Raw genomic sequence first — 15713 nt, 5'->3', positions numbered from 1 at the left:
TTAAAGCCCACCGTCAACAAACTGATTGAACCGAATCAATGTGGCTTCAGGGCTAGAAAATCAACAACTGACCAGATATTCACCATGCGCCAAATCTTGGAAAAGACTTATGAAAAGAGGATCGTCACACACCATCTCTTCGTAGATTTCAAAGCTGCTTTTGACAGCACGAAAAGCTCCGACAGTATCGGGAAGGACCGCTGCGAGTCGTTCCATATCAAACTAGTTTTTTTTTTTTTATCGTGCGACTTCTTTAATTAGCTAATGGAGAAAATCATTCGAGCTGCAGAACTAAATATAGAAGGTATCATCTTCTATAAGAGTGTACAGTTGCTGGCGTATGCCGATGATACTAATATCATTGGCCTCATCATCTACGAGGTTAGTTGGGCTTTCTGCAGACTGGTTAAGGAAGCAAAGCAAATGGATCTGATTGTGATAGGAAGAGAAGTCGTAGATAATTTTGTTTATCTTGCAACCAGCATTACCACCAACAACAACATCAGTCTTGAAATCCAACACAGAATAACTATTGGTAACATGTGCTACTTCGGACTTATTAGGCATCTGAGAAGTAAAGTTCTCTCTCGACGAACAAAGACCAAACTCTACAAGTCACACCTACTACTTCCGTTCTACTACAAGTATATGATGCAGAGGCATGAACGATGAAAGCATCTGATGAGTCGGCGAGTTACGAATTTTCGAGAGAAAGATTCTGCGGAAGAATTATGGTCCTTTGCATTAGCAAATACGGGGAATACTGCAGTCGATTGAATGGTGAGCTGTATGAGATGACTCCTACGCTGGCTAGGCCATGTCGTCCGAATGGATAGAAGCACTCCAGCTCTGAGGGCTCTGAGAGTATTCGGCGCAGAGAAAGAGGAAGACCATGCATATTAGTCAGATCGAAGCAATATAGCGTTATAAAAACTGATCGATCAGAATCAAGATAACCATTTTTTATACACCTGTGAAGGCTGAACAAATTGTACTTTTTTTTTTTCTTGAAATAGTTACAAAATTTTATGAAAATCAAACTATGAGTACATATATTTAGCAACATTTTGAATGGCTGCATGCCACAGTGCACGGTGTTAGATTAAGCATTGTCTGTCAGCCGTTGATTGTAACGAAGCAGGTAGTAAATTTAGTTATGCAGCATATTTCAGGCGCACCAACACCAACACACGCCACACGCCGGCGATATGTTGATGATATGTAAACTTCAGCAAATTTGTAATTGCATGTGTGTGTGTGGGAGTATTTGTGCATACTTCTTGCATAGGTTTTGCATGCGAAGAATGAAGAATTGGCAAGCGTGTTGGTACACAGACTCAGCTGAGAAGTAGCGCTCACAACTGGATTGGAACAAACCGCCCGATCCGATCGTCTTACGTTTGAATAGCTTTGCTGCTTCGGTTGCACTCATCTTTGCTTAGCACTTTGCACACTTCACACACTTCTTCCTTAGCACCGCCGTCTTGCCGCCTTGCTCTTCGGCTGCTTGGCGGCTTTGCTCAGCTGTCGTCCACATAACGCATGAGTGCGTCTGTCAGTTTTGTGCAATTTGTCTACCTGTCTGCCGCCATGTCTGTCGGCCGCCTAACTGTATGTTATTTTCTTCGACTGCTGTTAAAAACGTGTCAGCAAATATTCGCCCGAAATTACGCATTCATGCATTTTGTGTTGGTTTCATGCGAAATGTACGTGCCAAACGGGCTTGCAACAGTCCTCCACTACATCTAGCAGTATTATGCTTACACACACATACACACGTACATGCATACGTGCGTTATGGCCGTACGTTTTTGTGGCAAGCACGTTTACGAGGATTTGCCAAATTGAAATTTCGTAAATAATATTCTTAAGGTGAATATTTAATCCATTGTATAATTTATTCGGAAAGGTCGTGTCTCATAATGCTTCTTCTTTAGTAGAATTGTCTGTTTATTGACTGAAAGTTAAAGGATTGTGTTATGTTTGAATCTTATTTAACTTTAGTAGACTTTGCAACCATATAATCAGTAAAAGCTAAAAGTGAATGTTTATGGCAAAGCATATGCGAGGTGGACACCAAAGTAAAGAGGACTAAAAAAACAAATGATTTTTTTCGGCAAAAGCAATTTATTTTATTCGAAATAGTCTCCTTCTGCTGCAATACAGCTTCTTGCACGGTCCAAAAGCATGTCGAAATAGTGTTTTAGCTCGTTGGGCCGCCAGTATGGCGGTGCAAGCCTTTTGAAAGGCCTCTACGATAAATGTATTCTTCCGAAAAGGAAGAAGTCACACGGTGCCATATCAGGTGAATACAGGGAGTGGATAATGGTTAAAATATGATTTTTGGTCAAATAATCGTCAATGATGTCCTTCGCATGTTGGATTCTGAGCAATTTTTGGCCGTCAGTCAATTTGTGCGGAGACCAAATGTTCGATCAAATACGATAAATCTATGTTTTGGAGATGTTCAATTCCATTTTCATGAATTTCAATGATGTAGTCGATGATGATTTCGGCTGATTTTTGATGAACTCACGCACAGTTTCGATGAAATTTCCGGTGATGACGGATTTTGATTGGCTCACATGTTGATCGTCATTTATGCCCTAACTAACATTTTGAAAACATTGAAACCACTCATGCACTCTGCTACGGGATAGGCAATCATCGCCATAAACTTGTTTCACCAATTGGAACGTTTCGATAGAAGTTTTACCAATTTTATAACAAAATTTAATGTTGGCTCTGTGTTCGAAGCTCATTTTCGCATCGATAACACAAACATACTGACACTTAAAACGCAATAACTTCACTTCCAATTAATGAAATTTCACTGGACATTCGATAAACATAGCAGATTTTAACGCACCAGTCGACATTTAGATGGCGCCACCAGGTGACGCTAGATTCAAAAAGTCCCGTTTACTTTGGAAGGCACCTTTTATTAAAGTTGAGATATCTTATTCATATTAACCAGAATGATTTATGACGAGTTTTATTTTTAAATGTGTATTTTTTATTAAGTCGATACCTTTTCGCAGTTGGTCTTTCTGACAGCTGTTAATTTGCTTATACGCAGCCTGCTTTGCCATTTAATAATGGATAGACATAGTCTCGGAACTGCGCTAGCAAATTGTGCAAAATCTAGCCCAAAACGGGATGAACACCGATCCCAATTTTCACAAGAATATTTTGTTCAGCATGGAAGCTCTCTCTTATTTTTAAACTATTTTTTAGACACTTTTCCTTAAGTTGGTAGAATTTCGCCAAATCTTTTGTAATTTAAATCGCCTCCATAACTATGTATAAATTAAAGACTTCGATAATACTTTCCAAAGTATATGTTTAAACTCTTTTGACACACGTTTTCTAAAATTGGCAACACTATTCTAACGAATTCAAAAATTTGCGCGAAGACTTTTCAAAAACATTCCACAAAGCTTGTTCAAGCCATTTACTTTTCACGTAAAATATGTAATACTTTGCACAGCTGTCGCTTTGCACCATTTTTGCTAGATGGCATCTCTTTTCAAAGATTTTACCATGCGACAACACATCATAACATCTTTTACAGGAATATATTCAATGATCCCAATTTTCGAGTACTTTTTCCAGTTAATCAAGTCGTATGCCATGAATAACACGTTCAATATTGACTTCTAAAGCTTGAAGATCGTCTGGTATATTGCTTCAAACCGATAACTTCAAATGAACTCAAAGGAAGTAATTTGAAGATGTTAAATCACAAACTCTTGAAAACCACAGATTGTCACAATATCTTGAAATAAGCGAATATTCAAGATTTTCTAATAATTATTCAGTTTTTGCAAGTTCTGTGTGTCACGTAGCCTCGTCTTATTGAAACCAGATGTTGTCAATTGTTGTTCATGAATAATTCGTGGATTTTTTTAGACAAGAATCGACAGCTTTGTTTAGTTAAGGTACCACTCAGATGAAACTGAGCCTCATCGTACAAGATGATTTTCCTAAAAAATTCGTTATCGTTTTCAAGTTGTTCCAAGACAAAATCAGCAAATTCACGATGTTAACGATGGTGCAATAGCCTCAGTTCTTGAGTGAAATAAACTTTGTTTTTTAGTAGTCACAATTCTTGAGAACGATTGGAATCGACAAATTGTCGCCTTGAGCACTGCCTGCTTAAATGACAGCAATACTTTTTTACTTCGATCGATTATTTGTCTTATTGGCACTTAAACATTATGTAAAGTAAATGTGCGCTCGACATTTTCAACAATCCGACGAATAGCGATTCGACTGTTGGTGGTTTGATTTTGTGCGTAAGTTACATGTTGACATTTATATGTATGTATGTATGTAAGTATATATAATACATACATATATATGTGCGTGTATTTCTTGTAATTAGAGTGATTTTATTTTTTAGCTACAGTGATTTGCTTTTCTTTGCTGCGACGGCTGGAATTTTGATGTCTGATTACACAGCTCATGGAAGGTTGCAATTGGAAACGATTATGACAATAGTTTTAATTTGAATTTTGAATAATTTGTTACCGTTTACAGATTATCACCTCTTAAAAATGGTCGAAATGACATCTAGAAATCATATCATCCTCATAAGAAAACCCGGTACTTTTTTTTTTTTTTCTTGGTTTGTGCGAAAATATAAGAGACTTTTTCATATAGAAGTCTTACAATCAGACCTTATACATATATATATGGATGGTTTTATTTTCAACAAACTGGAGATAGTAATAATGTGTATCATTAGGTATTGAACTGTAGTTAAAACCTGAGTAAAAATCCGGAAGAACTTAAAAGAACCTTCGATAAATAATTGCCGATCAAATCTGTGCTTAAGTACAGTAGTAACTATACACCTGTGGTCTGGTAATGCAATGTATTGAACGATATAATCGGATTTTTTCTGACTTAATTCCAAAGTGAAATAGGCGATTTTATACTATCCCAGATAGAAATGGAACTTGTTCGCTTTCACATTCACATCCAATGTTCAATGTACCATTAAACTTAGCTTTAAGGTCAAGGATAACAACCCTTTGTACGTCTCTGTGTGACGGTATATTCATTTTCTTGTTAATGAGATGTTGAAGCTTACAGCTTGAACCGACACTGATCGTTTTCTACTTTGATACAACTTATGAAAATGCTAAAACATTCGCTCAGTGATGTTTCGAAAGACTTCGAGGGTTGCGGGATGACAAAATCTGTAACCCATCTTATTTCTAGGACAGAAATTAGCAAAGAGAATTGATCACTTTTTATACAACGAGCACGTGAGCACGTGAGTACTTTTCTCATATCTGCTACTCAAATAATAGTTTGTTAAAAAAGTCTTGCGGTATTTTTATTGCATTTTTTTTTCAATTTTCAATTGTTCATAAATTTTTTTTTTTTTTTGATGACTCTTGCCCAGCTCTTGACCGATGCTACGGCTGCTACTATGCCTGTCTCTTTCGACCAATTCAGCGATTTTATCGCAATTTTCGACGACAGTCCTTTCGGAGCGTAGCGCATCTTCGACCACCTCTACACCAAAACGAAAACGTTGAAACCATCGTTGTGCGGTGGAAATGGAAACTGTATCGGGTCCATAAAGTGTACAAATTTTATTGGCGGCTTGAGATGCATTTTTGCCTTTATCGTAGTAGTACTGTAAAATATGCCGTATTTTCTCTTTATTTTGCTCCAATTTTTGCGGCGCTATAACTCACGAACGACTTGAAAGAAACGACAATCAATCAAACACGTGAAATGAGCTTTCCAAAAAGATATAGCATGACCCGATACGACGAATAAAACTAGAAGTACGCGCTCTCAGCGCCAACTAGCGAAAATACCGCAAGACTTTTTTCACAACCTAATATTACGGTTAGAAAATTCTGCAAATATTTTCACTTTAATTTTTTTTTGTTGTTTTACTATAGAGACCAAAATAACTTTCGTTTGGAACTTGACGAAGTTCAATTTTAAGCAAGGTATACTTTTTCATAATACTTCTTATCTCAGAGTACTTTTCCGATCTTTCGTCGATGAAATCCAAATAATTTCCATATAAAATTTTCTCTACATTTGAAGTAACAACTTCACAATTAAAGTAAGAACATTTTATTCTCACTTTAAAAATTTTAAAACAACTTTTACACAAACAATCTCAATTCCAAACACTTAACGTACTAAACAACAAGCACCAAATCTCCAAAATACCATTGAGAACATAAAAAAGCGAGCAAAGCATCAAAGCGCAGCTTAATTAGCCATTCAAATGAGGCAAGCTAGCATCATCGCAGGGCGAAGAGGGGAGCCGTGAGCAATAGCAGAAAGTAGACAGCGCAAATATGCCACTAAACAGCCTTAGAAATATTGTTTTCTACGTCATTAACTTTCAAATATACACCGAAACCACGAAATCTGTTTTGATAGCCGCGTTTGTTGTTGCCTTTATTGACGGCAATACGTATGAATGCCGCTGAAGGAGAACAGGATGAGTATAACGTTGAATGTTTTGCAACAACAAAGTCTACGCCGGCGAGAGGGATTTAAAAGGGAGTCTTTTTGAAATCTTAAAGTTATATACGAAATCATTTACATGCGTGTGTATGTGTGTTTGTGCGGAAGGCCAAAATTATGCAAGCGTAGGTGCAGAAATAACGGCGCTCAATAAAATAATTTACACTTTTGCCATTACGAAGAAGCGTGCAAAAGAAAAAAGCCGAAACAATAAAGGATATAACGCGGTAAAGTGTAGCACAAACATAATAAAAGTCAAATGTGCGCAGTTAGAATGTGGAATGCCACAAACGCACTGCTGCTAACCCCGTTCCGAACACATGTCGACACAGCAATAAAACTCGTAAAAGCAAAAGTGTGCCACGCAGTAGCTGTAAATCAAGTCCAATTACGGGAATTTCCAGTTCATTTCCTCAGCCGAATTGTTTGTGGCGTTTGCTTTTTACCGAGCGCACATTTGAATCGACGAAAAATTAGGTTACGTATACGCCATGCCACGAGTACGAAACGTGCGCAAATAAAGGAGCGAATAGGCAAAGTTAATAACCGGCAGGAATGTATGTTTTGTCTTATGAGAGGACAAATATTGTGGTTAAGGAATGCCGTTATTTTGAAATAAAAGATGGTGGACTTACACAAAGAATATAAATTTATACAGTTGAATTTGCCTAACTCGAATCATCCTAACCCACAAAAATAATGCGAGTTATAGAAATTTGAATAAAAAAAATAAATTTTTGAAAAAGCTGTGAAATTAATTTACTTCGCAGAAAGTTTTTCCTTATATAAACCATTTATCCTGTTCTTTTTGGCTGAACATATACATATTTTTTGCTTGTTTGATTGAGTGAAAAGGGATGGTAATCTGTTTAGTGCTTTGTATTAAAAATCGTATTTAAATATGAAATTAAAATTTGAGAAGAATGTTATCATATTTATTGGCTCGGATAGATTCGGTTCTGTTATAAATCCATCCGAGCAAATCTCATTGTCCACCTCAATATAATCTGTAATAGTTATATTGGACATTTAACCCATTTTTGACACAAGGGCATAAAAAGCAGAACTCACAGATTAATCGATGAGTTTGATAAATAAGAAGCAGCCATACACATATTTGATATCTGGATCCTTGAGCAGTTATATCGAGAAGTTTAGGCTTTAAGTAAAATACCGAGGTTACTGTTCAAAGTTTTATTCGAAGAACAACATTAACGTTTGATTTTTAGACTGTAAAGTGAAAGAATCAGATGGAAATTTTGTATATGAAAAGTAAGCGTGGCTCTCATCGGACTATACGACTTTGTTTTGCGTATGATATCGGAATATTTCTGAAGAAAACATCTTTATCATATTCAAAAATTTCAGGCCATATATTTGTGATGGAAGTGTCTGAACTATTTCTCCTTTTTCATGGTCATTGTTATTATCCAACTAAACAGTGCTTTATGAGACAATTTTCCAAGCCAGATTTTTATATATGCATACCTTTCACATTGGAAAGCGAGGTGGTAGAAAAGGAAGTTCCTTAGAATATACTTTTAAATATTTTTGATTTTGTAGTATCTTAACTGGTATATTAATATGTAACTACCCGAGGAATAACCGAAGTGACCCAAACGATCCTCTATTAACAAAATAACAGGGTTGCAAAAAAATTTAATAAAACTTTTAATCGTATCATCATATGCTCTATGCTATGTTTAGAGTGTAAAAATCTGGGATGGTGGTGTGACCCGTGTAAAATCGAGAAAGAACACAACATGTTTTAAAACATAGCTCCAAAATCAATATTGGTTACAATTTTATGAATGCGTTTCAAAAGACAAAATAAATTAAGAAACCCCGATATTGTATATTGAAGATATTTGCAAAATCCTTATGTTCTGTATTATATGACATTATATATATTTTTGTTGATTTATTAAAGAAATTTAATTATAACTATGTAATCGATAAATATTTTGATATCAGCGCCACCTGCCTCAGAGCAGCTTTCTAACTTCTTTTCAATACAGTGACCAGTAAATTAGTTATCATTCTGCACAATATTTAGTTAATAGTAACTAAGCTGATTGACTTATGGCGGCTTTGTCAATATTTGATCACTTCAGTTCTGATTAAAACAAAGTTTCTTTACCGATAAAACAATATTGGCTAAGTTAACCAGAACTTAACTGACATATGGCCGCTAAGCAGACAATGAGAAAACCGTCCTTAAATAATTATGAATCAATTACAAATTGATAAAATTGCTTCCAAATTTGACAGACGTTTTACTGTTGCTCTCAAGCAAAGATCTTTGAAAGTTCGGAATATCAATGCCTATCTATTCGAGTTTAGAGAAAGTAGTCCGATTCAGACTAAGGATGATCTAATGCCCACCGCCGTATCATCTTTTAAGTACCACAAAAGGTTTTCTGAATATTGATAATGTGGCTTAGCGTTAAAAACTTTAGTGCTGTTTTCTTATGTCTTAGTTATACTATCTCAATTGTAGATAAATTAAAAAAATTTATAGCACTTTTAACATCTTGACACTATAGGAAATGAAGAAACCTTGCAAACAGAAAAGGAGAATACTCGATGCAGAGAAAAGAATGTTCTTTAAAATATAGCTTGTTTTCGTATGCGGCTGGTAGAGGCTTAAAAAATGACAAAAAAAAAAAAAAAAAACAGGAAAGACTTTAACTTCGTTTGCACCGAAGCTACCCTTCACAAATGAAAAAGATTTCCATACAAGAGCTTAATTGTGATAGTTCATCTTCTATATGCTACAGCAATACCGTCGGAACAATTTTTTTGATAGAAATTGATTTCAATCGATCGGTTTGTATATGAACTATACCATACAGTAATGCGATCCAAACAAAAAACAAAAACCTGCCAAATTTCATGAAGATATCCCTCCAAATAAAAAAAACCTTTCCTTTCAAACACTTGATTCCGATCCTTTAGTTTATATAGTAGCTATACAGAATAGTGATGTGATCTGCATAATATTTTTGAAGATTGCACAATTTGTTTTAGACAATAATACTTGGCAAATTTCGTATAGATATCACTCCAAATAAAAAAGTTTTCCTTTCAAGCACTTGATTCCGACCGTTCAGTTTATATAACAGCTATATGTTATAGTGTATAGGTTTAAAAACAATTTATTCGGAGATGCTACCACTTATTTCAGCAAATTTTACGACCAAAATTCCACCATAAATTTATGAAGATATTTCCCATATACCAATATAAAAGAGATTTCCATACAAGAACTTGATTCGGAACGTTGAGTTTGTTTGGCAGCTATAAGCTATAGTGGTCCAATGTTGGCTGTTCCGATAAATGAAAAGCTTCTTGGGAACAAACGGAGATGTACAAAATTTCAGATCGATATCTCAAAAACTGAGAAATTAGTGTCCCCGACTTTTCCTTCTGGTTCTTGCAAACTTCTTAGCAACTTAGTATGCCCTGTTGTCGGTATAGAAAAGCTTAAATAAGTGGAGACTAGGTTTAAAAATTGTATTCGCAATAAATACATTTTATTCATTTCCTTTCTTTTTATCAAATATTAGGTCGCACGTTTCAGAATGTCTTCTGTCTGAATGCGATAAAAATAGTACTTTTTGATACTTGTCACACTTTTATACTACTTTTCACACAGTTTTGTAACTATAAATAGCAGCAGTAAAATATACATAACTTTATTCGACTACCTGCCTTAGTAAAGAAATCTATCCTCATTGAAAAGCATTTCAAGGACCTAACACCATGTCTTCTAAACACACTTTGCTCCTTAGTAAGTATGAAACAATTTTCTTTACATTTTTTAACAAAGTCCAACTCTTCTAGTTATGTTGGCCATCTTTATTTTTACGTCATTGTTGACTCAAACACATTGTGCTTTTTTGAAATATTTCTCTGCAAATGAGCAATCCAAATCTGTATTGGGCCATCTGCGACCAGTAAGGCAGGGATCACTTCCGATACCGCGACTAGCATTTCAGGGTAATGCGCCTCAACCAAGACCAGCCAGGCAAGGTTCACGACCGCCGACGCGGCCAGCTGTCCAACCCGGGTCAAGTGGAGCAAGACTAGTTGGTTCAGGGCAATGATAGAGGCCAGCGCAAAACTCTTAGCAGAGTTTCGAACCATAGCTTAGAATAAAGCATGATTTCTTTTCTTTTTTTACTAATGGTACACCATTTCGTAGCAGAAATATAGTAATTAGATAAAAGTATGTATATAACATTAGTAGTTTTACTACGAGGAATGAAAATGAAAATTGACACGGAAGATTCGTGGTATTTAAACAATTAAAGTTTTATTGTTTTATAAATTTGGAGAATTCTGCACATTTTGGCTTTAAAGTGTTTTCCATTGAAACCTGAAAGCATTCTTGGTAATGGATTGACTTGTTTACTTCTCCTTTATAAGAAGACACTGCAACAAAACATCTTTCAGAAAGCAGGCGCCACACAAATCTTAATTTCAGTTGTTATTGCTATTGTTTGTGGACCTGTGTAGTCATATGTCAGCCATAACAATAATATTATAAAAACAATTTATAATGTAAAACCAATATTTATTACCCAAACAATGGCTGTTTAGCCAGAGTAAAGAAAATTTGTATAATGGAAGAATCTTCATGCGTCTTCTTCCGTAAAGACATTAAGACAAAGTCGAAGTATAAAACTACCGCCGAACTTACGGCCAGACATCACTTGAGCCTCAACTTCCCAGTCGCGATATTTCCAGCATTATGTCCACAAATTTATTAACGCTCCGTAAGTTCTACTTTTTCATTTTATAAAATCCTTTCTCATTCCAACATTTATATTCTAGTTTTTGGCGCTACATTGGTAGTGGCCATATTTATGATAACTAATGCTCAGCCCGATGTGTCTGTAAGTATGCTGCCAGTGTTGCCTGTAAGTGTATTGCCAGTAGGTTTAAAGTTCCAAAAACAAAGAGTTACGAGACCAAGTATACCAACATGGAGACCAAATATACCAACCAGGAGACCCCCAACAAGAAGACCAACTTTCCCACCAACCAGAAGACCAACACCACCAACCAGAAGACCAACACCAATAACATTGAGGCCAACACCGCCAACCAAAAGACCAACACCACCAACTAAACGCCCACCTACTTGGACTGTAACTATAACCGTAACTAGGAAACCAAGAATGGTAAAACGGGCCATACCGCGCAAATGTACTAAATCATCAAAATGTACGGCCGCCGGCCCAGCTCTATGCGTGCGTAGTCGAAATAAAAAGCTGTGTCGTCGGGTGGCCAATAGATGTGCCTTGCGGAAACTCAATTGTCAAGCGAAGCCTCGTAACAGTAAGTACAAATCTAAAACAAGTTGAAATTAAAAGTTTCCATGAATTGATTTGACTGTTTCTAACACAGATTGGGGTATCACGCAACAGACGCGTTGTGGTAAGCTGAAAGTTGGCGCGAAGGCAGAGAAATGTAAAAACTAGCGAATAAACGTATTTAAAATTGTAATAAAGAACAGTTTTGAAGCCTTTAAAAATATTAAGTATCAATATATAGTATATAGTATGTAGCTTATATATTATATAACAACCAAAATAATAAACCGATTGAAAAACTTTAAAAAATTTTTTTGCTTAAAATGTGGTGATTTATATCCTTTATAGTTCGAGAGGTAGGTAATTGGACTATCGCAGTTGCCCGACGAACAGAGTATTCAACAGACAGCCTTTCGATATCAGAAAAACAGATCTTCTAGCATTATGCTTTCAATGTTAACCAACAAGTAATTAGTTCGTTTATATTTTCTGTTATCGTTTATCACACGTACCGAAAACAAATGGCACTAACTACAAAACTCCTCCCTTCTAAATATTTGAAAGTTACAATTAATAACAAAGAAGTTCCAGCAACTTTAGAAACAAACAACCAATCAATTTATAGACTTTTTGATGTGGAATATGGTAATAACAATGATCTTTTCATATTGGCTTTCAGTTTTGAAAATAATCCCATGCTGATAGCTTTGGCGAATATGGAGGATAGTTGATGATGGAAAGCCGGTTTTTCCAATTCAGCTAGATTACTAACTTCTGCACGACCTGACAATTGACTGTTTGGTAATCGTTTTTCATCAATTCGTATGTCTCTGCGGGTTTTTCGAGAGTTTTACAACAAGAAAGAGTTTTACAGAAGAATACATAATATATTTATATAACTTAGTAAGTAATATATATATATATATATCTGGTATACATATATCAGAGTGACGAGCTAAGTTGATTTAGCCATGCCCATCTGTTTATCTGTATATACGCGAACTAGTCCCACAATTTATGAGATAACGACCTGAAATTTTGTAAACCTTCTTTTCTCTCCAAGGAGTTGCACTTTTGTCGGAGAGCTTTCCATTTGACGAGATATTTTCAAGAAATTTGGCATGCGATAGCATTTCCAAAGAAAATGACCAGATCAGATCACTAAAGCAATACCTTCTAGACAAAGAGAGCAATCTGTATAGATTAGAGACTCGATTTTTTTTGCTATAAAATCGCGTTATACTGAGAATATTCTACACATATTTCGGAACAACTATTTAAAAAATCTGACTAATCGCTTGTATGCGAGATATGATCGGAAAACTACGATCTTGCCGATTCTGACAAATGATCGATAAAATATCAAGTTACACCTATCTACTAAATTTCATAGGAATATTCCCAAAACTGGCGAACAAATTCTTGTAATCCCTAAAAAACAAAATCATCTAAAAAATCTTTGGCTCGAAATCGGTTTTAGATCATAGTCTGTCAGCCGAAGTTGTTCAGAATGATCCAAAGAACATTTCCCGCATACGCGATATTTCCGTTTGGCTCTCTCAAAGTCAACCCGCTCTAATATATACATAATTTACATAAGAATCTGCTCTCTTACGCTCTTTTCATATTTAGCTCTCTTGCCGAGAGTTGGCATTAATATTATCTACGCAACCAGTTAGTTTTTGAGGAATACGGAATCGAATCCAATCATAGCGAACTAACATTTACTTCGTTTCAAGTGCTAGCTCATAAATTTCCACAAATTCTTGTAATCCCTAAAAAACAAAATCATCTAAAAAATCTTTGGCTCGAAATCGGTTTTAGATCATAGTCTGTCAGCCGAAGTTGTTCAGAATGATCCAAAGAACATTTCCCGCATACGCGATATTTCCGTTTGGCTCTCTCAAAGTCAACCCGCTCTAATATATACATAATTTACATAAGAATCTGCTCTCTTACGCTCTTTTCATATTTAGCTCTCTTGCCGAGAGTTGGCATTAATATTATCTACGCAACCAGTTAGTTTTTGAGGAATACGGAATCGAATCCAATCATAGCGAACTAACATTTATTTCGTTTCAAGTGCTAGCTCATAAATTTCCACATTTGGGATAAATAAGTGGTATACCTGGACCAAAACATGCATGGCTTTCGCGGGCAAAAAACAGTTTTTTTTTAAAAAAAGAGGCTAGACAAAGACCTCTACTCCATTGAAAAAACTAGGTGGAGAGCGATATAATTTCGCTTGGTATTTTTAACGGGAGCCAAGCTTCCTAAAGAAGACGCGAATGAATTCAAGTTTTCGAAATTAAGATATCTCTGAACGGACTTGTGAACTACAAACTGTCAGACAGCTCACATAATCGATTGAAGCGACGTGGCTGATTTTCGTATTTTTTATAATTTTATCAAATTTATATAGATAGTATATGGTCTCACTTACCCCGATTTCTGCCTGAGGTTTCTGTAAATAGAGTAAAAAACAAAAATGTTTACTAAATACACATGTAAAAATTTATACTATTCAAAATTTAATTTTGTAGAATCAAAGCTGTCTGGTTCTACACATAATGGTAACGGTATACTAAGCAACAAAAAAAATAAAAGTATTTCAGACAATCCATTCACTAAATGCATTGATTTATCGTAAATAATTAAACAAGTGTTAAAACAAAGATCATTTGTTCCGCGAGGTCTTTTGAAGTATATAACATCGTAGAAACAGTTGTAAAGATATCAGTTGAGTTCCACACTCACAGTAAATCGAAGCAAGCAGTTCGGAAAATTGGAAAAACCATGAACAAGAATTTACTTACACTCCGTAAGTTAAAGAATCTTTCAACTAGATATTTTATTAATATGTGTATCGCATTTCCAGTTTTCGGAGCTACGCTATTAGTCGTCCTAATAATGATGTCTGAAGCTCAGCCTGGTCCAGAAGTCCAAGGCTGGTGGCCCACAAGGCGACCAACTAGACCACCAACACGACCGACTAGACCACCAACACGGCCGACTAGACCACCAACCCGACCGACTAGACCACCAACACGGCCGACCAGACCACCAACTCGACCGACTCGACCGACTAGACCAACCTATCCAACTTGGAGGACACCGCCCACTTGGAGAACACTACCGACTAGACCGACTAGACCAACACGGCCGACCTGGAGGCCTACTCGTGGTCCCAGACCAGCAAGAGCAGTAACAACTGCAGCAACAACTGCCGCACCTTCTGCATGCCCACGTAAGCCTCTCAGGTGTACCACCGCTGGTCCGTCATTGTGTGTGCGCAGTCGAAATGGAAAACTTTGTCGTCGCGTAGCTAACAAGTGTGCCTTACGCAACCTCAACTGTCAATCAAAGCCCCGTAACAGTAAGTATCGTTACCTAGTACAATCATACTTCATACATTTATGTATTATCTTTTTCATTACACAATCTAGATTGGGTTATTACTAATCTGAAGGGATGTTGCAAGCTTAAGGTAGGCCAACGTCCTGTTAACTGCAGGAGCCTATAAGGAAACGAGTGCCGAACAATCACGCAATAAATTTTTTAAATCGTTTAACTAATTAAGAAAATATTTGGAAATTTGAAAAGATTTAGAGACATTTGTTTCAATAAAGTCAAAAATTATTCTTTCAAAATAATATGTATTTTACTCTTGTTTAGAATGACGTCAATTCTAAACTATATTTTTGATATAACTATGGGTTCTGTAAAGTGAAAGGGATAAAGCGGGATTATATAAGAAAAAAAAAAAACAATTTTTGTAATGGAAAATTTCATTTAAATTGAACTTAATAATTTATTTTGAACTTTATTGGTGACAACACAATTTTCTCGGGAGCTATAGCAAAGATTTCTGTGCGAATGTTT

The 15713-nt window shown here is 35.9% G+C and overlaps 3 protein-coding genes across 3 annotated transcripts in view; all 3 read left to right on the top strand.

The window, feature by feature from the left end:
• The window catches only part of LOC108970615 (myosin-G heavy chain-like), a 374599-nt gene extending 370120 nt beyond the window's left edge, over positions 1 to 4479 (top strand). The window contains exon 8 of the mRNA XM_018936137.1: positions 4406 to 4479. Within this exon, the coding sequence (XP_018791682.1) occupies positions 4406 to 4414 (9 nt within the window). The 3' untranslated portion in view covers positions 4415 to 4479. The remainder of the gene's footprint in view (positions 1 to 4405) is intronic.
• Positions 4480 to 11235: 6756 nt separating this feature from the next.
• LOC108970694 (gibberellin-regulated protein 14-like) lies at positions 11236 to 12044 on the top strand. The gene is made up of 3 exons (XM_018936257.1): positions 11236 to 11291; positions 11350 to 11856; positions 11926 to 12044. The coding sequence occupies exons 1-3, from the start codon at positions 11267 to 11269 to the stop codon at positions 11997 to 11999; spliced, it is 606 nt and encodes a 201-aa protein (XP_018791802.1). The 5' UTR covers positions 11236 to 11266; the 3' UTR covers positions 12000 to 12044.
• Positions 12045 to 14581: 2537 nt separating this feature from the next.
• Positions 14582 to 15430, top strand: LOC108970774 (salivary glue protein Sgs-4-like). The gene is made up of 3 exons (XM_018936384.1): positions 14582 to 14652; positions 14710 to 15207; positions 15278 to 15430. The coding sequence occupies exons 1-3, from the start codon at positions 14628 to 14630 to the stop codon at positions 15352 to 15354; spliced, it is 600 nt and encodes a 199-aa protein (XP_018791929.1). The 5' UTR covers positions 14582 to 14627; the 3' UTR covers positions 15355 to 15430.
• The last annotated feature ends 283 nt before the right edge of the window (positions 15431 to 15713 follow it).

The sequence above is a fragment of the Bactrocera latifrons genome, unplaced genomic scaffold (assembly GCF_001853355.1).
Source record: "Bactrocera latifrons isolate USDA-ARS-PBARC rearing strain unplaced genomic scaffold, ASM185335v1 scaffold_0, whole genome shotgun sequence".
Classification (NCBI taxonomy): Eukaryota; Metazoa; Arthropoda; class Insecta; order Diptera; family Tephritidae; genus Bactrocera; species Bactrocera latifrons.
This window is presented reverse-complemented; position numbering and strand designations above follow the sequence as displayed.